At 43.6% G+C, this 23,505-nt stretch overlaps 1 protein-coding gene across 1 annotated transcript in view; it reads right to left on the bottom strand.

The window, feature by feature from the left end:
• The window catches only part of PLXNA4 (plexin A4), a 1,023,024-nt gene that overhangs the window by 857,983 nt on the left and 141,536 nt on the right, over nucleotides 1-23,505 (bottom strand). Inside the window, exon 3 of the mRNA XM_086918924.1 lies at nucleotides 23,146-23,328. Coding sequence (XP_086775050.1) covers nucleotides 23,146-23,328 — 183 coding nt within the window. The remainder of the gene's footprint in view (nucleotides 1-23,145; nucleotides 23,329-23,505) is intronic.

The raw sequence follows: 23,505 nt of genomic DNA, 5'->3' as shown, positions 1-23,505 counted from the left end.
GAAAGTAACCTGTAAAGCCCTTTAGCGCAGCACTGGTCCCAAACTATGTTTGCACTTTGGAGAAAGTTATATATACATTCATAAATGCATGCTATGTGCCGAGTGTAGACAAGGCAGTGAGCAGATTACAGGCAATGCTATATGTGTCCTGTGTGCACATTCCTTGTACCTTGAAGGCCTGCTTCAGAGCACGAGCCCAGCATGTGACCAGCAGAGACATATTAAGAAGACTTTAAGTAAAGGGCGACATTTTCGCAGGCCAAGATGCTGAGTTATTCAAACGTTCTACAAAACCTTTTTGCCTTCATAGAATTAAAAAAAAAAATCTACCGAACTGTCTTCCTTGTGGAATGAGACTGGTAAGATTTTTACGGAGTTTTAACCCCTGGAAACACAGTGATCATCCCTCCGACCCGCCCTACTTGACTCTGGGAGCCAGCGGGGAGTAAGATGTGGTTCACCATCGCACCCACACCTGAAGGTGTGATAGAAACCAATCTTGGAGACAGAGCAGACTTTCTTTCTGTGCACTCTGTCATGCATAAGATCCTAAATGCAATGTGCTGGGCTTCTGCAATCAGTAGTTGCCCTCTCAGCTCTTATTGGATGTGATCTGCCATCTTCGGATTGAGCCCCAATCTCACAGTTCTATTCTGTACTCCTTTAAGTCTTGCAAGGAGACCTTGCAGCAATCCATGTAGATTGCATTAACCTAGATACACAATACAATAGCCCTGACCAAAGACAATTTAGCAGCAAAACCCCTAGTTGACAACCTATGGTCATGTGTTCTTGCACAGCATAATATGGTGCTGCAAATATTCTTGGACAACAAACTGTTGCTCTGCCCAGTGGCAGTAGAATGGTGGTGGTGAAATGTCTCAACATTCTTATAGTACACTCTCCGGTAGACTGTATCAACACACATCTCTCACGTATTACTTGTCAGCTCCTAAATGCAATTGCCTGCATGTGCATCAGTCAAAGTGCTGTCCACAGAGTAACATGGACAATATGAGCCACAATGCGGTACTACTTGGAATCCCAAGGCGCAAGCTAACATGTTCTAGAGATATTATGGTCCCCCTGGAATGTGAGCTGGACGGGTCTTTTGAGAGTCGCCAATCCTCCAGAACCCCCACTAATTAGATCTCTGGAGAATCTTGAATCCTCAAGAACTTTTTGTTTAGGTCTCCGTACCGGAGTCACTTCCATTGGGTTTCACTGCCAGACGAACACACAGGAGTCTATTTGTCTCAGACAGTCCAGGGTGGGGCAGCACTTCTCATGAGCTGCCTTGTCCGAGCTTCTAGTGAGCATTTTCTTTTGTACAATTGCTTGGTCCACTCCAGAAAATCCCATCTACAACCCTGAGACAGTCAGATAGGAAGTGGAAGACACACTGATGACAATGGGGATGTCAGTGTTGGAAACAGGATGTGACATTCCACACAACACCCACTCTCGCCTATATTGAATACTGCATTCTACAGTACCATAAATGATTCTATCTATGACGCAACAGTCCCTGTGTGCCCCCTTCAACCTCAGCACAAACATGCAAAGTCTGAATAATTCCCCGAATTACAGTGTATTACAGAAGGTCAGGGGTGGAGGTCGGCTTAATTAATCTTTTTCCATTTGCTATTCCACAACTATAAAATGTAAAAGCACTCCAGCCCGATGAACAAAAAAAAAATCCCCTTGAAATTTTAATGACCGAAAACGGTAGCCAATTCAATTGAGCTCTAATAAATTGTAAATTATTTCAGAGATTGGGATGCAGTATTTTCTTTTTTTTCCGTACCACTGCTGAGAAGCTCCATTGTGAAATAAAATGGGGGCAGGAGGTTAAAACACAGCGATCATAACCTTTATTGCTTCATCTTTCCAAGCCATTATTGCTGAAGGAAAGCGCAGATGTGTGCAGCGCTGGGCACTCGGCTGAAATGCAATCCTCGCATCACGGTCTAATTTATGATAACCTGTGAGAGGCTGAAGATGGCCCTCTCTTCATAAGTGTCATAGATGCCATTTTTGCATATTAGTGTCCTGGCACCTCTCCAGAAGAGCTCACAGAGGACACGTTAGCATCTTAGGGGATGGTGGGCCGCCACGGACAGTACAATCCGGTCGCTTACGGCTTGAGAGTTATTACAGTCGATACGGGCCATTCTCATTTGGGCTAGCCAGTCAGCTGTGTACTACCTAGCTTTGAGAAGGTGCCCCTGACATGAGGGCCACAGTAGCTCTGGAGAAGATTGCAATGCAATTGTTGACTGACTCTGGTGCTGCTGAGTTATCATTATGGGTCCTGTCCCTAAGACCCACAGAGGGGGACCAGGGTATCTGACTACAACCACACCGGGCAGGCGCAGTTTGAAAAATGCACAATGGGTCATGTTGGAGTTCATCTATTCGTGATCCACGGCCTCGGTTGCAGATCTGCTCTTGATGCTGTTACAAGGTTTCATGTGGAGCAGCAGGAGCCTATCAAATGTTGCCGTGCATTAGAAGTTCAGAGCACCACCACTCAGCCTCCATATTCTGCATGCATGACCAATTTCTTGGGCACCCGTACATCATCAGAACCACTGTATAATCTGATATGTAGATATACCCAGGCTAAGCTCTTATTCCAGAGGCTTGGACTATATAAGCGACATCTTCAGCGTTACGAAGGTTCCCATTGATTGTCTGATAGGTTTTCATCTGGATGCTAGGACCTCGGGCAGCGAGGAGGCCGTACCTTTAGGATTCAAGGCCCGGTTGAATGCCACTGCAGCGCCAATAGGCTAAATTGTTTCAAGAGACACAAAGGGCCCATTTTTGGCTCCTTTTCTAAAGAATGTTTCTTCTCTTACATGCATACCTTTCTTCTTTTCCAGCGTACTCATTTTATACTCATTCAGCGTTGTCGCTGGTGGCCATTGCTCTGAGTGGCCACATATTCCACTCACTGAACATAAGTGGGTATGCAAAATACACCGTTTCCACCTCGAACTAGAACAGGTGGGGGAAAGTACTTCAGACAGGAAATCTTGAGAGTGGGTGACACTACAAAAGGGACAGAGAATTGGGGGAGGGAACACGCGAGGCAAGAGAAGATGGCTGCTTTTGCCTCTCTCCTTTTCAATGGGATGTGCTTTTAATTCTTTCCATGACGTACCCCCCTCCCCCCGTACGTCATGGAAAGAATAAAAAGCCCATCCCATTGAAAAGGAGAGAGGTAAAAGCAGCCATTGAAGTAAAAGACCAGAAATTGAGAAAAGACTCTGGAGGAGGCAGATGGACTGGGAAGGGAGTGGGCAAGAGACCAGCGCCACCAAGGGCAGTCGGACCTTTAATTAAAATGCCAGCCTGAAGCTTCTCTGCATCGCGCGGGAAACTGGAGAAGGCAGCTGAGCGCCACATGCCTGCAGGGGAGCCGGGCACTCCGCGAGACTTAACCGAGGCCTACAACTGGGATTAGCGGCTGCGAATACACCAACTGTAGCATGGCAACCGGGTCACAGCAAGGGCCCCGGAATTAATCATGGCACCGGGGAAAACGGGGGGATTTACTGTCAGGCGGATGTTCCGGAGTCCTGTCCAACGGAAAGGGCAGGCATCTTCAAAGGAGCCCGGCCGCTTTCACTGCAGGCCCTTGACTTGAAGGCAGCGAGGGACACAACTGACAAGCAGTTCCGTGGGTTGTGCTCGAGCTGCAGAGGGCTGCATGTACCCTGTCGACCACAGGTTGGAAACCTGCTAGAATCTAAGCAACGTTTGCATATCTTAATGAACTGGATGGCAACAACTCCTGTGACTTATAATGCGGGGAATGGCCAAGAATGTGTTTGGAAATAATGTATACCTTTCCAGTTATTGGTGGTGCTGAAAATCTTTCTAACCTACACAAGAATATTGCTACAGGAAAAGAGGTGGCACTTTAGGGGCCTTGTAGCAGAAAATAAAAAGATCTGTCTGAAATGGGAAACAACTATAGCGCCAAAGCAGAGAAATGGATAGTTAAAACATATAATTATCTCATTATGAGAAAGTGGTGATCGCCAATCATCTGTTTGTACATGATGATCATTAGTGCAAGTTAAACACATGATATAATGTTCATCCCTTTGCAGTAGCGGCCGGCATGGCCCGCGGGTGGGGTGGCGGGTGTGGGGAGGCGGGGTAGGGTGGTCAATAATAAATAATAAATAAATAATAATAAATAAATAAAAACCTACTTTTCTGCTGGCCCTGGTCCCGCGTCTTCACTGCTCCTGCTCTCCTGCCTCCGACAGCAACAGGAAGCAGGCAGCCTCCCTCCCCTAAGCCAATCACGATGCTCCAGTGGAGTGTTGTGATTGGTCGGGACGCCGCCCAGCCAGGGGTTGTAGGGGATGGAATGTTCTCCATGTAGGCTACAATGCAGCCTGCATGGAGAAGTGCAGAGTGTGCACGACTGGTTTGGGCAGCCCAAGAGGGTCGACCAAACAGTCTATGAGCATTCAGGGGTGGGCCAACCACTTCTGCCCGGGCAGATCCGCCCACCCGCCTGCCCGCAATGCGCAAAGAAACATAAAATGGTAATAACCAAAAGTTATAACCATTTTATGTTTGGCTTTATCGCACTGCGAGATAGTAGTAGGGCGACGCTCCTTCACTCTAGTGGAGGAGCCGCCCCTGTCTCTTCGGCAATACAATGTTGTGCCTTGTGATGACATTTTACTTCCCTAATATATATGTATATTTTTATAGCATATTTTTGGTGAAAAATAATTTGTTGTGAAAATAAACACTCCTATTGGACAGTTTAAAACCAAGCCTTACAATAGTAACTGTGGTGGCATGATGTCACAGATGCTATCGAGGACTTTAATTTAATAAAGCAATTTCTTACAAAAACTACGATGGGAATCACTTTCTAGAAAACAAGTTATTATTGTTTCATGTATTGCTCATGAGTAAAATTTGAGAGGTCACCTTCTCCTAAATCCAGGAGCACGATTTGGAAACAAGTGGCATATCACCTATTTTCCTTGAAATACCGACCGCCTGACATAGCAGACAAACTCTGACCCCGTAAACTGGGACATTTCACCCTCAATCATTCCCCTTCCCATCAGCATGACAAATGCAGAGAGATTTGCACACAGCTGGGTCACCACTTTAATTAGATTTCATCCGCGAGGCGCCGAAATATTAATATAAAGAGCTTTCTGGCGGCTCCGACTGTAACCCTGGTGGCTTTTGAATTTGCGATGGGCTGACAGAGGAGCCGTGCAATGGACCTAGGCTGAGCCGGGACTGACAGTGCAACCAGGGGGGGCGCAACAGTCACCGAGGCCCGATGAGTGAGGTAGCCGGGTGGCCAACAGGGAAGTCAGGAACATTGCGGCAGGCCTAAGCAAGTGAAACACTAATGGGAGGTAGGTACACAGGTAGAAACTCGGGTGCAGAATTGAGAAAGGCGCGAAGTGTGAGACTCTGTTATGGACGCTTTTAACTGGAAAACCATTGGGTTTGTTATAAAAGCCCTCACCCACCAACCTAGTTGGTGGCATGCTTCATCATCGGGCCCACCACAGTGACACCGAGTGTGTCGCGGGTGTGCTTCAACGCCAGAGTTACTGCGGAGTTGGTATAATTGCTGAGTGTGCAGTGTGGTGAGTGAGAAAGTGAAGATTAAAAGCTATACAGTGGGTCCCAGTACCCGAGGGTAATGATAGTTTAATTTTTATTAACTGGGCCCCAGTTAGCGGATAAAAAGGCAGTCGGAGGTGTTGGGGAGTTTATGACCCCCTACGTCCAGTGTGGTCTACATGTTTCAGCCAGGCCTTTTAAAAACTGGCTTTCCTCAGGACCAATAAGTGATTTTGTGCAAATAAATAATACTAAATTATAGTGGTTGTGTTTGATTCTCTTCTTGTCACACTGGCCCTTCAGAGGCACAGGCCTATTGGCAGGGCCACTGGAACTATGCGAATCTGCAGCTGCCGTGTTTCCCGAATAATTGAGGCTTTGCCGCATTTGCCACATAATAATCCATTATCTGCTGCATTATCTGCAGATTCAAACAAAAAAATATTGTTTCTAGCTCAAATGGATCAAGTGTTTCTAAAATCATGGTGGAATGTGGCACCTCGGAATGAAAAGCTCTTCGCAAAGGTTGATTGGTCATTTTTAAGTTGCTTATTGATTATTGATGTATTTGGGTGTTAAACTTGTACTCGTAAGGTGAAAACATTGCCCAGATAGTGTTACCATGAGCAAAACTGATAAAATAATCATGAAATATATCACATAATGTGCTGTATTACACCGTTTCTTGCTGCATTATTTAGTCATCGTAGCCGCATAAATTGGTCCTCCCAGGCTACATAGTTCCAGTGGTCCTGCCTATTGGTTTAGCTGTACTATGACAGACTCTTCCCCAGCCCAGCCGGCCCTTTTTTGAGGCAACATCCTACCTCCTGCATTGTAAGTCTTGTAGCTCGGCCTCTTGCAAAGAAAAGTCAATTGCACAATAACAAGAACACAGAGGGGAAAAACCAAGAGTGGTCGAACTACTGCCCCGTGACTTTCGACAACTTCAAGTGTAAAGAACAGCCCTTGCTCTCACCTACTCCGTCTTACTTTTTTCAAGCTCCTGCCTCCTCTCTTATGTTCCGCAGAGTGCTTTGAAGCATTTTAGGAGCTACACAAGCAGTCAAGCTGGCATAAAACGCACAGATGTGCAGCACAATTTTCCCGAAGATAGTGTTGCTTGGTAACCCCACAGTTCTCTGTTGTGTGTGAGAGCCTCCCTTGGCTTGCTTGCACAACGGCCAACAAAGTAGCCGTGAGATGCTGAGTGCATAGATGAACATGACAGGCACGTCTGCAGCAGTGAAGTGCTGCAGTGTGTGCGTGACAACAACATGTGCTGTGACAGCAGGAAACCCAGCAAGCAGACACACGCTGGCAGCGGCACAAGGCAGGAGAGGCGGCGGGTCTCCGTGCACCTGACGGCTCCCGCGCGCCACAACCAGGGGCCGCTGTATCATTTTACCCCCCATGGGCGCCTGGCGCGGTGCCAGCCAGCGCCGCACACTATAATTAACAATTAGAGCAGGTTGATGACAATGCATAGTTTATTTCATTATGAACGTGCCTCACAATTTACATCACCATTTTCACTTATGCTCTCCGCGGAGTCGGAAAAATCAAGCATTGCTACAAACAGCGTCGGTGAGAGTCGAATAAAAACAAACACAGATTACAGGTACGCCGCCGCACTTACCTCATGACCAATTGCTGACTGAATTTCCAGTTATCTAGTTTCATATGGAATTTAGTGGACTCAGTTGTCATGCACGTCTTCTTTGTCCCTCGACTATAAATGCACAGATGAAAACAAACACAAAGTTGTTCTAATATTGACCTTGAATCTACTAGAGTTTTTCCACAACGGACCACAGATCTAGGCTACAGATCCTCTCTCAACTGACTTTTGTTTTCTGTCAACTTCCTTCTTCCTTTCACACCCTAATGAAGCCTGGAGGGAGAGTGGGCGCCATGCAAGCATTTAAAAAAATAATGATTACCTGTTGATTGAGGTTTGCCTAGCTCACCAGCCAGTGCTAAAGCAAAAACATTTCAGAAGTATTATTCACAAAGGGTTTCACCCTGATAACTTATAAGGCCCTTATTAAATCTGATACTAAGCAGGGTATCTGTTCCTTTAATTTTTTCAATTCTAAAAAGGAGTGCTCATTGTTCACCGACACATTAGTATTCACAACAGGGCGCCTAGAGCACAAGCAGCAGAGGGTGCTGGCAGAGAGGCTTAGGAGCAGAAATACAGATCTTCAAATTCCACAGCGGTGCTGCCTCACAGTACTGTATCTGACCACACAGCCACTCCCTAACCCTCGCTTAAAATAATGTGATGCAAAAGGCCGCCATTTCATTAAACAACAGATGAGCCATCAATGTCTTTGAGGTACGGTGAGACCCTCTCAGCCAAGGTAGCTGCAGGTCAGGCTGGATCGACGGTCTAAGTCCCAGCCAGCTGTACTGCGCTGTCTGTGCTAGAGTCTCTAGCTAGTTTCCAGTGTACTCACCACAGTGCCACGCCTTCACTCCCAGGTCACCATCTTGTACAGTCAGGTAGAAAGAGAGAAAGTGTGTGTGCGTGTGTGCATGCATGTGCCTATGTGTTGGTTTGAAGTCAACACATATGCATATCATATAATGCCACCTCCAGTAAAGCTTGGAGGTACCCCCAATTTCCAGTTAAGAAAGGCAGACTCTTGCAGACATCACCACATTGACAGCATCATGTGAGGTTTAGTCCCATTGAAGTATGGCTGATTTTATTTCCTTTCAACTGTTACCGGGCTTTCCAAATATCTCGCATTAGTCCGGTAGGTCGAATTACCTGTGCCTGCAGTCCACGTGCAAGCTTCATGCTGCATCTCTAATGTTGTCTTGTCGATGTCTACCAAATCCAGGCCATTTCAATAGGGCCACAGCATGTAGGCCTCTCTTCTCCATGGTTCCATGCACTCAGTTCGACACTATGAAGTCCCAACTTGCATGAGACTGTGGTGCCAATAATGAATTCCTGGAAAAGCCTCAAGTTGCCCTAAAGAATTAACCAAGTTCTTGCAAGGGAAGTAGCGAGCTTTGGCAATGCTTTCATTATGGGAACAATCCAGTGCTACATAAGAGAGCGGGGACTGGGGCCAGCTAAGTAGTAGATGGAACAAGAGGTGTCTGGATGGAACGAGGACTCAGTATTTCTTTGAAAAACACATAAATCCCTTGGTCTTTTAACTGACAGTAGAGCAATTTTAAGTTGAGGGTCTGAGCTAACCTACGTTTCTGCTTCCAATGTATGTGGCACCATGCTGGGTTTATAAATCTCTTCAAAGAGTAACCAGCTGGTTTCATGTTGTAGATAATCCCCTTAAGGTAGCCCGTGTGGAGTCTACAGGTGAATGACTAAGGAGCACTGCACTTCCATATGAGCCAGCAGTTGCGCAGCGTGCGTGTTAAACCATTAGCCTGTAAATTCTCTCCAGACTCGGAATGTGATATCAAGAGCAAATCCATATTAAAACCATTATCTTTGCTATATGCGCAATTGTTATTTCTTGGCAATTTATCTAAATGCTTCCATGGTTCATCAAAGCCAAGTTCCAAGCAATCCAAAATAGACCTCTAGGAATTGTACATAATCTATCGAAGCGGGATCCTGTCTCCAAACAGATAGTCTGAGACGGCTATGCACAGCGACACATGTCCGAATGAGAGTACTTTGCATCATTTGGAACCCCTTCATGGGTTAACTCCTGACTATTTGGAAAACTCTTGTATTTTTACTGGACCACAAAGAGTGTTATGCTCTGCCGTTGATCCCAAGTCGATAATCCCAGATGGCAATGTGCAATTCGCAGTGTGAGTATTTAGAATAAGGCGCAATGATCTGCATCCGTTTCCTGCCTCCATTCCTGTAACCTATACTTTAATACTTTTGAAGTTGGATTGAGAAAGAATTGTTTAAATCATGAACTATTACTTTGTATGGAGATTTGTATGTAATACCTTATCTATTGTATTCTTTTATGGTACTAGCTCATGTGTAAATTAAATGAAGCCGAGAAACTACTTTTTTCCTGGTATGAGTTTTCACAAAGACATAACAATTATTAATGTATTATTATTATTATTATTATTATTACTACTGTGTGCTCCTGCTATTTAATAGAATAGATGAAATGGTTTCAGTGACAGCCGTTTCTACCTCTATATGCAGCATAGGTCAACACTGCATCAGAAGTGCCACGTTAATGAGTGGCCGTGTGTCCAGGAGCACTGTGGAAACTCAGAGTACTTAAGTATATGGTATTGATCAGGCTCTCCTTGAATCTCCACTACACAATGAAGGCCAACGAGAAGGCGATAACAAGTTCTTTTATCATGCTTTCCTGTCACAGTCAGCCCAATTTTCTCTGAAACTGTAATTATGCGTTAAAATAGAGATAATGGCGTGGTCATTGTCTAGAAATGTCTACTGTAAAAACATATTTATTGTGAATTTTTTGTCAATTGACTAATTTACATGATCAGTACTTCATAGTGACTGAAAATGTTGCATACAATGTCCTTTATAATTATGCCCATCAACGTGAGCGGCGCTTGTACAGTTCAGTTCCTGGACTACAGATGATTAATATGCTCTCAGCATGGGGACATGTGGGGTCATTCCTCTCCTCTCATGCAATCCTTGGCGGAGACTGTGCACATAGTAAATGTGGATACCAACTGGTGTGGTATTTATGGCGCATGAAGTTACTGCACTTCAGAATGGGGGGGATCAGTTAGAAATATGAAGTGTTATCCCACCCCTAGGTCTGCAAACTTGAAATGTATAGTGTGTGACTGCTCAATCAGTGGCAGGTTTTGCCTGGCATTGATTGTGCATCCAAACTTCTTTTTGGTTGTGCCCAAGTTATAATCTAGATTGATGCACAAACCAGAGTTTGCCCCAGAATCAGGATTTGCACAAGAAGGGGAAGGATCCCCTTTGGGTTTGATCCCATACTTGAAGAATCCAAGTGCAAATCTGGGACTATATAGATAGATAACTCTGGTGTTTATTCCACAATGGAGCAGGATGCTTCCTGGTTTAGATCCCTTCTGTACAGCTTTGCACACCAGTTGCATAGACTCATGGGCTTGTTATTGAAAGCGAGCTCCTGATGCAGTCCACAACATAGTGAACCATCTGGCACACGACGATCTGGGTTTTAGGAAGGCCCAGTGACAAATAATTTGTATCATCCAGGCAGGAAGGCATCTTGTTTAGATTGCATTGATCCTGCCCGGAAAGTTAAGCAGAGACAAAGTATAGCACATCAAGCAACACTACTGCATTGCAAAATGGACCACTAACAACTGAGATGAGGATCTAGAGAAAGATCTTCTTAAAATATTTCTGGAACGACTGCGGTTTACAAAAGATCCAAACCATTTGGAACCTAGCCAGCTTGAATCCCAATGAAGACAACCTGAAGCAATGAAACACAATCCCATCTCTGATTCAATTTTCAACACAGTAATTCATCATTTGACGGGGAAGTCACAAAACTGGAACACCACAAACAGCTCTGTCCACAGATGTAGGCAGCAATTGATGGAAATGTAAACCATGCCCAAAGATAGAGTCCTGATAACTCGTGACAAATCCATGTGTGACAGCAGTTTCAAAGGATGTTCTAGATCACCAACAGAACTCAAAGGGGGCATGTGTGTGCCTTCATGATGGTATAAGTTCTAGCAGAGTGCTTTACCTCTAGGCCACTCAGTGAATCTAGTCAAGTGTACCGGTGACCAAACGTTTTGTTGCCCAGGACCACAATGACAGAGGGCTCTTACCTAATGTCACAACTTTGAGTGCTAGGATGAGGGTCTCTGGTAAGGCAGTGTTGAGACGTGGGCCTCTGCCACAGCATGCGCTGTTCATCACCACGTTATCCTTACAAACCGGTTCCTTCTTGCAGAATACATATAGTACCGTTCATGAGGTCCTATATTCCCAAGAAAATAAAGCTGGTTGAACAAGATCTGTTACTCCAACCTTTCCTGAACACCCAAGGAGCGACAACAAAATGGGAATACTGGTATTGAAGAAGAATTAGAAAAAAACTGTGGGTTCAGGGACTTATTTAACAGTTGGCCACGCTGTAGCAGAGGCTGCCTGGCTGCCAAGGGAACGAATACATCCCCAAAGGATGCAGGGCTTTGATTGGCCAGTCGATTGCAGAAGCATCAGTTGAAACAACACGTGGCATTTCTCTACTCCAACCCCACTGGCTTGTTCCAGAAGCACCTACTTATCGGAAATGCTCCTGATTTTCCTGCAGGGTAAGCAGGATTATCCCTAGGAGCAAAAAGTCAAGAAGGGATCCCTGGGATGTATTTATTAGACCGTAATATCTATACCCATACAGTTATACCATGGTACCCGGGTTACAGGTTACCATAGATCACTGTTTAACAGGACGAAATTTGTATAATGATTCCCACAAAGAAAAAATATTTGTTAACAATCTAAATTTTTATTAAAATGAAAAGATCATTCACATTAAAAATACACACGTTTAAAATTTCAAAGGAACTTTCCCTGAAAAGTAAAAGTTAATCTCTACAGTAACAATAGACAATATGAAACAATAAAACATGTAAGTACATTATATATCACAGACTTCAAGATTGTATTTCCAAAAACAATACATAGCATAAAACAAAAGGACCCCTATTAAAACGGTGGCACTCGGATATTATTACCACTATGGATTACTCGATCCACTGGCTACAGATGGCATGTACACAAATACACACATGTGACAAGAATATATGTACATCCAGTGTGTTTGAGCTTAAAGTGGATTCTCATATAGGAATGCGTCGACGCGTTTCGGTGCGAGACACTCGATAATGTGGCACCTTCTTCAGGACTTCTTAGCAGGGGTTTTCCATACTACAGGGGGCTTCACTCTCCCTGTGTGAGGGGTAAAATAAAATCATATCAGAATCTATTCACCCTGGGTGTGTATTCACATTCGCACAATCACAATAACAGAGGCGGTAATAATATCACATTTATCCCTAGGAGCCTCAGACACCCAGCCGCAGCCTGGGTGAGGCAACTGGTGACGATGAAAATACATTTCGATGAGCACAGAGTTGAATCCTGGATGCAGAAGAGCTTTGGTGAGATCTTAATTAAAGGTGAGGTGAGGTTAGGTTCTCCTAAAGCGGTCAGCCTTTGAAGTCGCTCCTTCATTTGTACTCCCAGAAATGGATTAAATTACGAGAGAATTAATTAAACCTTCGCACTCATACCATCCCCCGTCGGAAGGGTCAGGCAGCAATGGACCTCATTGGCGAAGACAGTCACAAGAAGCACTTAGAGAGCTCCTGGAAGAGGCATTACTCTTGCACGTGCTCCGGGCCTCTCCGGCCGTCCATCTGGGAATTAGACCTAGCCTTTGACAGTTAAATCGCTTCGCTTTGTCATCATCCGCAATAAGGAGTGGCAGAATGAGGCCTGAGCTGACGACGCGAGATGACGCTAATTCCTCGAAGGATAGTAATGGGAAGAAGAGCCCGCCAATCAGAGAGCAGGCGAGGACTGCGGGGAAACCAAGATTGCTGTATGGGTGGCCCCACTTTCTCCAAGCTGGAAGTGTCCCGCTGCTCTAGTTATAGCCGTTCCCGCCATCCCTTGCTGTTCTGGGGCACGCTTTGCATTAGCACCACTGTAAACGCCACATAATTGTAGTGCTGCTTACAGGAGACATTAACAAAGGATTATCATGCACTGAATTCTTATTTCTAGATGGAACTGCATAACGCTGAAAAGTTCATTGGCTAGGCACTTACTTAAATTACTGTTACCAGACCCAATGATGTCTACGGCCTCTAGTTTACAGCATGAAAAGCAGATGCGAACCTGAAACTCACAAGCTGCAAACAGGTATCAGCAGTAGGTGCATCAACTCACCAACCTATCAGTAGTTAGAAATCGATTCTACTAGATCCAGTTGGGGTTTATAGCTTTTCCTTATCGGTCTGTGTGTGCCCAGTGGAAGAAAAACAGGGGGAAATCTGCTGCTTATTTAAACATGAGTACTAAAGATAAATAAGGGGTGGCTTTCTAGACATTCTGATTTAAGAAAACACAATGTACTCAGGCCTTGAAGTCATACCTCATCGGAGTCTGGCGAGCCATTTATGAAAAAAGCATACCACCTACTAGAAGCAATGCACAAAGACATCACTAACTCGTTATGAGAGCCAGCTGCAATTTTCATCACTGCAGATCTGGACTTATCCAAATGCCCCTTTGCATACCCTGGATGAAGTAAATACCATGTTTTACTACACCACTTGAATTTCCTCCAGGGTAGCAGCGTTGTGACGTAAAATGCCTGCACCATCCACAGTAGGGTTGGTGACATTCGTGGCGCACGGACAGCAGAGACAAATGATCTAGTTATTCAATCATGGCGCCTCCATTAAGACACGGGACAGATGGTCCCCCTGAATCAATTCCATCCAGGGGATCTAAGTGCACGCTGCCCTTAATGCGATCCGGGATTTGTGGCATAATGTAAGTGATATGTTGCTACTGAGTGCGACACGGCAGCATCCGTATCCCTGTCATCCGAGGTATCCGTTGTCGCCCAGCGCGCGGAGCCGGTCCATTGCCTGGACGCCGCTCACAAACAAAACACAAAAAAAATGCATCACTCATCTATTGTATTGAACGATTACTTGATTCTCAGCCAGGCCATTTCCTTTGCTTGCATTAACTTTGACGATTAGCATATCAAGTACTAAATAATAGCACAGTCAATACTAATTGAACATTATTTAAAAAGCACGAAGGTGGGAGGCCAGTCCATTTCTATTTTGAGCCCATTATTGTTTAATATTTATATGGTCCCCCTCATTTCTTTAATTGAGTCATACGGCATACTTGTGACATCATATGCCGATGATACTCAACTCATTCTACCCCTCGATAATAACTCCACCAATGCCGGGGCAAAATTTAAAGAATTGCCTTAAGGATGTCTTCCTCTGGATGGAAAACAACCATCTTAAATGCAATACCAATAAGACAGAAATACTTCCCATGGGAAGAAATTCCCAATTCTGCCCTAGAAAATGGTGGCAGGAGGATTCCCCTACACCCCCACAAGCTGTGGTGTCAGCCAGAAATTTGGGTGTCTTATTTGATGCCGAATTATCATTCGACCAGCATGTGAGGAATGTGTCAGGAAGCAGTTTCAATATCATTAAATCTAAAAGTTTTTTTACTTCATTCCCACTGACTCAAGAAAGGAGGTGGCAGTGGCTTTAATCCTCACACGCCTGGACTACTGTAATGGGCTGATGGCAGGCGTAAAAAAGGCCACACTGAAAAAACTCCATGGCGTACAATATGCAGCTGCCAGACTCGTACTAAAACTACCGAGGAGATCTTCAGCGTCGGCCGCCCTGAAGACCCTTCATTGGCTACCTCTGCATAAGAGGATATTGTTTGAAACCCTACTCATAGCCTTTAGTGCATTCAATGGCACAGGCCCAAAGTACCTCATTAGGCGATACCCTCATTACAACCCCTCTAGGGCGCTAAGATCTTCAGGCCCAAATATGATTAAGTTGCCTAAATTTACCTACAAAACTAAGGGTGGCAAGACCTATCTTCTAAAGCTTGGAACACAATACTCAATAATCTCAGATCCCTTAAGCAGGAAAGCCCGTTTAGGAAGCAATTTAAAACCTGGATTTATAATCTCCCAGATGATTATGTAATGGCCGCTATCTAGTTCTGTAATCTTAACTCTTGAACACTGTATATTTAGCGCCAGGATGCTCCTTTCGGAGCGACAGCTGCGCTTTACAAATACACAATACAATAAAATACAATACAATTTCAACTCCAGCTCCAATTCTCTGGAACCCCCTCCCAATGGACCTCTAGGAAAATAAATGGCACCGTCAGCTGAGCAATACCATACAACCTCCCCTCTTTCAAAGAGTTTTCTTCCAGAAGCCAAATTAGTGATTCAGTCTAATGGAGTAAACTTGCACCTACATTGAGTGACTCTTCTTTCACAATTACAACCATGGCTTGCACTATGAAGGTGCAGCAGTGCCACACAATGCACTATAATCCCGACAGTATGCTACAGTATTTGCTCAGCTCATATTGCAAACTCTCTACTGCATCAAATATGTAAATCCGGGGTAGCCCCTCCTTCAATGGCACAATTAAAGAGGACTTTATTCATCACATACACTGAAGATAGAGTGAAGCAGTTACATTTACAACATTTTTCTTGCAAAATATGTCTCAGTAGGTTGTGCATTTGTTGCACATGCTTGTGTGAAACTTCCAAATGAGAGGTTCCTAATCCAGTAAGGCTGAGTTCGACTTTCATCCTTCAAAGGCTCACAAAATTAGTTTCAAACTGTTAGATAGGAGGCAATGCCAAGAGAAATGTAAGCGGTTACTAGTACTAGTAGTAAAGGTAAATGTGTCCAGTCTAATGCAACATACAACCTATGACATACAATTTACAACATACCAGTTGGCCAACTGACGTGTATCTAAGAGTGCAAAATGTGTCAGGTGTGAGTGCGTTTGTGTCTAATTCCAGTGTCAGCCCCATACAAGCATTCCTTATGCATCAGTACCTATGACTTAATTTGTTAAAGACACTTTCAATTCAATTCATAAACAAGGGTCGGGCTGAGGCTGGATTACAAGAACCACAATGTGGGAAGGGCTGGGATCATGTGATGGGCACTGCTCACAAATATAGCATCTGGTGTGAAGACTATAAAATGTTACCGTCCATGCAAAATGTAACCTCCTAGCAGTGATTGGGCTGACCAGGAGTGTCTCATTTGATTTCCATGATGACAGCAGATGTTGTTGTGCTTTCAGAAATCATTTTGAATATTCGCTCCCGCTCTCCTCTCTTCCACAGTGCTGGAGACTAACAGCATGATTTAGAGTTTGGCTGATGGGTTTCTCTATCACAAATATTCTATCCTGCATCTTGCAAGTGACATAGGATATAATGCACTTGTAGTTAGGTGGACATGCTCTGCAAGTGAAATATTTCCACTGAAGGAACTATGGGAGGCACAACAGGGTGTATCTTCAGGTACACAAGAACAAGCAAGAATTGCAAGGAATTCCCATTACCAAAAGCAAAAACTACTCAACAGCTGACCAAACACTAGGATTCGCCATTATTTCGATTAGCACACCGCAAACAATTTAAAATGTGAATTCATTTCATGCCTATCTTGTCTGCGACAGAAGCAGGACATTCACACAGCACTACAAATTCATGCAAAATGTGACATAATGTGATACAAAATGACATTATATTGCGTTTATGGAAATATTGATGTTCTCAAAACCAGTATTAGAAAACAACATGATCGTTAATTTGGTTATAAGAAAATGGAAGACCGCCTCTCTCATTTTAGGACAGTTGTGGGAGGCTTCTAGTGTGGTTTAGAAAAGCTAAATTGATCTGGTGTCAGAATAAATATGGGTGGCAGCAATCTGGTTTAAGAAAATAAATGAAGGGTCTAAAATCTAGAATAAGAAGGAAAATGGATGTCCCCCAATCCAAGTTACATGAAAAATAGAGGGCCTCTAACCTTGTTGAAAAAAGAGAAATGGAGGGCTTCTAAATGCTTTTAAGGAGAGAAATTAATGACTGCCAAATCTGATTTTGGGAAAAAAGAAGACCAACCAATCTGATTTCAAAGGTGTAAGAAGAAGACGAAAGACCTCTAAAATGGCGAAAGAATTGCAATGTATTACCACTAATCTGGTGCAAGAAAATAATGAAGTGCCTCCATTCTGGATGTGGAAGAGGAGAAGGGAACGTTTGACCACAAGTAAAAGCAGAACAGATGACCTGTTATGAGATCTAATTCATAGGACTTTAAATGTGCTATTAGACCAAAAATACAGATACACATGTTGGGAGTCAGAACAGACTTTGAACACTTCCAATCAGGAGTTATAACAGAAATGGAGGACCCACTCCCTGGTCTAAGAACAGAAATGGAAGACAACACATCTTGTGTCAGAGGAGAAATGGAAAACTTCAATTGGGTGTTGAAAGTGAAGCGGGCATCCTCAATTCTGATAATAAAGCATACCCTGGGGTCCTCCATTCTGGATTAAGTTATGAATTTAATATTTCCAATCTGACTTGTGAACAGAAATGAAGGACCTCTAATCTGACATAAGAACATATATGGAGAACTTCTAATTGGTTATTAGAAGGATAAATGGTTGGCCGCAGCTTCGATAGTAGAAAGGAAACAGAGAACCTCCAATATTGTGCTAAAACTAAAATGGAGGTCCTTCACTCTAGTTTAGGAACCGAAATGAACTACACGCCTTCTGTTCATTAAGAGAAATTGGAGAACAAAAATCTGATGTAAGAAGAGAAATGGAAGTCTGCACCGATACTTCGCAAGGCAATACAGAGACCATTTGATATGGCATTAGAAAACAAATGAAGGAGTTGATGTCTGCTCTTGTCAACAACTGGGAGAAGCTCTGATGGTATAGTCAAGAAACAGCCACACTTTGTGATCTAGCCTAAAGAAAGAAAGATTTCAAGACTCATTAATAATTGTCAACAGTGTGTTGGACCCTACATCGAGCACCTTCAACAAAGTGCTGTAATACATACAGTGGTACAAAAGGGGGTGGTGATGGACGGAGCATCTGAAATAATCAAACACTCACACCTAGTCAACAGATCTGGCAGTTCGGGCTGGACTGTTCCCATGAGGCACAGGGTCAAGGCTGATTTGCATATGGCCATGTCTGAACTGGGGTGGTGTGGAGTGCAAAAAAACGATGGATTTAGGCCCAGATCTCTGTACTGGGATGAATGTATGACATTGTTCTGCATTCTGTCCATCAACTGTTGTTTTTGCATTTGTCACCCCGAGTGGGATGGGTATGCTCAGACGTGAGTCCCATGCTCACCATACCACTGGAGACAAGCTATCCTGGCTGAAGACGGCTGATAGCCAGAAACCGGTCCTAGGATGCTTGATTCCGGTCCAGGAAAGACATGGCTTGGCAGTTCGGGCTGGACTGTTCCCATGAGGCACAGGATCAAGGCTGATTTGCATATGGCCATGTCTGAACTGGGGTGGTGTGGAGTGCAAAAAAAACCGATGGATTCAGGCCCAGATCTCTGTACTGGGGTGAATGTATGAGATTGTTCTGCATTCTGTCCATCAACTGTTGTTTTTGCATTTGTCACCCCGGGTGGGACGGGTATGCTCAGACGTGAGTCCCATGCTCTCCACACCACTGGAGTCAAGCTATCCTGGCCAAAGATGGCTCATAGCCAGAAACCGGTCCTAGGATGCTTTATTCCAGTCCAGGAAAGACATGGCTTGGCTGGACTGTTCCCATGAGGCACAGGGTCAAGGCTGATTTGCATATGGCAATGTCTGAACTGGGGTGGTGTGGAGTGCAAAAAACGATGGATTTAGGCCCAGATTTCTGTACTGGGGTGAATGTATGACATTGTTCTGCATTCTGTCCATCAACTGTTGTTTTTGTAATACATCCAGGACACACCAATTGGTGCTTAAAGGCCAACTATCACATATTGGTTCGATATGAAAGGTATTATCAATTAGAATAGGTACCCCCTATATCTATTTCTAGGTCCAAGAGTAAGGGGGAAAGACAATTACTATAAAGAAGAACTCTTGTCAGACGTATATCTCTGTATAAGCCACCTCTAGGGGCTCAAATGTAAGTCAGATCCCCAGCACATATGTCATACAGCGCAAATTATACAAAAATACATTTTATTTATATTTTTTATATACATAAAAGAATGTTTTCCTTTAAAAAAAATATAAAATGGTTTTCTATCATTCTTGTTCATATCAATTATATGAAAGGTAAGCTTTCCCCCCTTGGCCTTTTTCTGCGTGTGAGATCAATGATAGACACTCATATAAAGATGATTTTAACTTAACAAAGGTCAAAGAATGTAACTGGAATAGAAATTAACATCAACACATCTGAGGCAGAAACTGAAAGTAGAGATGCAACTTAGCTGGGTAATTACAGAAGCTCCGAGGACAACCGTGCCTCATTTGATGTAGCAGTAGTGTCCAGAAACATCATTGCTAATGCCTTTTCTTAAAGTAGAGATATAGACATGTCACTTGACAGGAATTTAAAAAACAGTCCTCATCACACTTGACATACACAAAACTGTCAGGTACTTAGATGTCTTTCGGGAACATCAAACCTCTACAGAATGTCTAATTTCTCCCAGACTCACAAACCAAGCCATGCATATAGAGTAAATATCACGGGATCACTGCATTTTTCTGCAATTAACAAGAACCCGCCAGGATGTTAAGGCAAAAAAAAGAGGCTCCTTCATTAGCGCTCTGCTAGACTGTCACGTTCATCAAACGGAGGGAGGGGAGACTTGTACTGGATGGAGCATTATTATTTTCTTCACCCTCTCTCGGGTTCATCCAATTATACATAAAAAATAATGTCTTGTGTGTGTGATCTCAGCCGGGGTTTCTCAAGTTAAACTTTTAACTTAGGAAGGCAGGCAGCCCTAAACACACTAACTGCATGAAAACAAGATCCCGTGCTATGTACAGCGGAGTGTGCTTCCAGAACACCGTTGAACAAAAAAGTTTGTGTTGACCATAAATATTTATTCAATATATACGAGTGCCTGTAAATTTCCACTTTTTCACTTCCAGCTAGTGGTCTTATTCAGTGGGTCCCAAGGCTAGTCTACCTCTGAAACATGTCGACGCACACATGAGGTACTGTCCATAATCACAACAGGTTTACCTCGCACTTCACTTCTTTTAATAGTACCAGCCCGGGGTCATGAATAAAAAAATTTTCAAGTACACCCACGAGCCAGGTATTTTTTAATTTTGTCACGAAATCCCACCACTCACATAAAATATCCCCAATCACATGCACCACATATAGTCATACTTAAAGTGCTCCCGCGTAGTCGTAGGTCGCAGCACACCGCATCCCGTTAGAGGGGTGCGAAGACCCTTATGATGAAGCATGACACCAAGGGGCCTTTTGGTGTGTGAGGGGTATTTTACAAAACACTAAGTGCTCCCATACCACTGTGGCGAACACTACCAAAACACCCCTAGTAGGATTCCTTTTGTTTAGTCTAATAAGTAGCAACAACCAGGAGACTGACCATAAAGGACGAAAGGGGACAGAAAATGTCTCTCAAACCCATGTCAGTACAATCAATGCACCTTACATGCCGTCTTCTAAATATTGCAGTTTTTCCCAGACGATGAAACTGAGATACAGGGAAATATGGTCATTTGCAAAGTAAGACTGCTGCAGTTTTGTTAACTGCGCATGCGCGGGAGCCTGCACATGCGCAAATTTCTCGCCAGGACTGCGCATGCGCAGGCTCCCGCGCATGCGCAGTTTCCAAGATGAAGCCGCGATGGGGAAGTTTGCAGCGCAATAAGGTAAGTTTTATTTAAGTTTCATTTTAGCCTTTAAATATAATTTAATAAGGCGGGCGGGAGGTGGGCAGGAAGCGGGAGGCGGGCGGGCGGCCAACTTCCGTTCCGCCCCCGAATGTGCGGAGATTTGCCGCAAATTTCTGCCATGTTTGCGCAAGGGCAAATCTCTGCACATTCCTGGGCGGAACGGAGATGTCCGCCAACCCCTAGTTATCATTGACAGAGGCCTTCTTTCGTTGTGAAAGGCTACGGCACAATGAGAGAAGTGTGTAAGTCATGAATTGTTCTTAGGGGCAGAGAGGTTGGAGCTCCTCAGACAAAATGTCTATATTCACTACTAAAAGGGTAACCCAGATCTGTGGTGAAAAATTTGTGAAAGGTTTAGCTGGGGGAATGCTCTTGTGAACAGTTGTGTTCTGTGTTCTGCTGTACAGGTGGCATTTGCTTTCATGGGTTTACTTATCAAACATTGAAATGGCTTCGCCATCATAACCCCAATCTGAGGTTCATTACTCTCAGAGCCTGGCCACTGCAGAAGAGCCCGGTTACCCACTGCCATCTTCACTTCCCCAAGCCTAAGTTTTACTCATCAGACTCTGGCTTCTTTGTCTAAGAGTTGTGTTGAGGAAGAAAGACGATGATGTAATGGTCATTTCTTTGAAAAGAAGTTTTGGTTAAAATATTTCAAATGACAGCAGTGACTACTCAATAGCTCTGCAAAATTGGATAAATCCATTCTCATCTTTTTAATCTTGGACATTAAAAAGAGAAGGAAAATTTACTGTGATCCACACGCACATATGTAACCGATTTACACTTTACAATTATTGTTACATATACATTTCAACCATTTAATAAACAATGACATTTCGTCAACTCATACCTCAAAATGTATGCTAGCTCCCAGGTCAGGCATTATGTTAATTAACAGTTTTTAACACTGACAGGAAATCGATAACCACTAATAAGAGCGTGGCTGTAGCTTTACCTCCAATGCCAATTGCATTTCACCCTATAGTCCCAAAAAACGAAATCAAAATTTGGAGAAGAATTTTTTTTTAAAAATGCATGAAACCTCCAAAAAAGAAAAATGACAAATGCACTCGTAGGAAAATGTATTAACCCAAACATTCATACAATGAATTGGTCAGATCAATTACAGGCTTGCTTTGTCAATCTAATATGTGTCTTTCACGCATTTCATACAAACTACTTCTATTATATCCAAAACAGGAGAGAGAACAGAACATTCACTAACACCCTGTAAGCTTTCAGTGGGTGCTGAATATTAATAGAAAGCTATTGTTACTAGGTAACTCTGCATCCGATAAATTGTGTTTATGAAACAGTGAAAGTGAGGTTACCCCGCCTCACTTAGCAACAGAGACTTCCGAGTCAAACTATCAAACAGCACAACACACCAGAAATCACCACCAGAACAGTTGTAGCAAAACACCAGGATTCTGTTTTGTCCAACATTTCAACATTCTACAACCTTTCAAGGTCATCAAGCCTTGGAAGATGAGCTAAACACACAACACTGTTTTTCTCGTACACTGAAATTCTACCAGGACACCATAGACGCAGGTCACATGTATTGGGTTAATTGTTCAAACATATGCTCTGGAACAAATTGAAATGGTCCTCCTATATATATACCTCAGAAATACTAGGTGTCTTAAGTCCACGAGGAACTGGCTTAAAATGCTTCAATGTAATTTACATTTACTTCAGCATGTTTGTAACCACTCACTCCACTGAACAATACTTTAATTACCTTCAAATGATATAACTTATGAGTAATTTAAGAACTCAAAGAAATTTGACCTTTCTTTACAGCACAACAAGGAGCAGCCGCCTGGATGTAAGCTTCCTGCCAATCTAGTACAACCAATCATCGCGGTTTGCATCTGTTGACATTCAGGCATTGTAGACAAACTATGCTCTCCAAGAAGTTCAACATCATGCAGGTCCCACACTAGCTAAAGCCGCTCCCATGCGCTAAGCAGTAATGGATGCATAGCATACACAACCTCCTACCTTCTTCAGCTTCCCGCTCTTGGTCCCCACAAATGCCAGTGAATGGTCCTTGTAGACATAGGCAATCACTGACGTCATCCTGTCCCGGTCTTCTGTAAAGACAGGAAATCCTCGTACCATCTTAGAGACTCCCAGCGGAGCATTCATGTCCAGGCCGCAGAAGTTGTCATCAATAGTGAGAAGCTGCAGAGAAGAAGAAGGCAAGCTAAGTGAGAGGAGAAAACGTGCCCATGGAGAAGACATGAACTGCACAAACATCTTTCAGTCATGCAAAAGATAACAACAGAACAGAGGAAAGTCCCTGGTTTCCAATTATATCACAAAGTGTGATTTAAAGACTGTGCGTACAATAAAATGTGC

The sequence above is a fragment of the Lissotriton vulgaris genome, chromosome 1_1 (assembly GCF_964263255.1).
Source record: "Lissotriton vulgaris chromosome 1_1, aLisVul1.2, whole genome shotgun sequence".
Taxonomy (NCBI): Eukaryota; Metazoa; Chordata; class Amphibia; order Caudata; family Salamandridae; genus Lissotriton; species Lissotriton vulgaris.
This window is presented reverse-complemented; position numbering and strand designations above follow the sequence as displayed.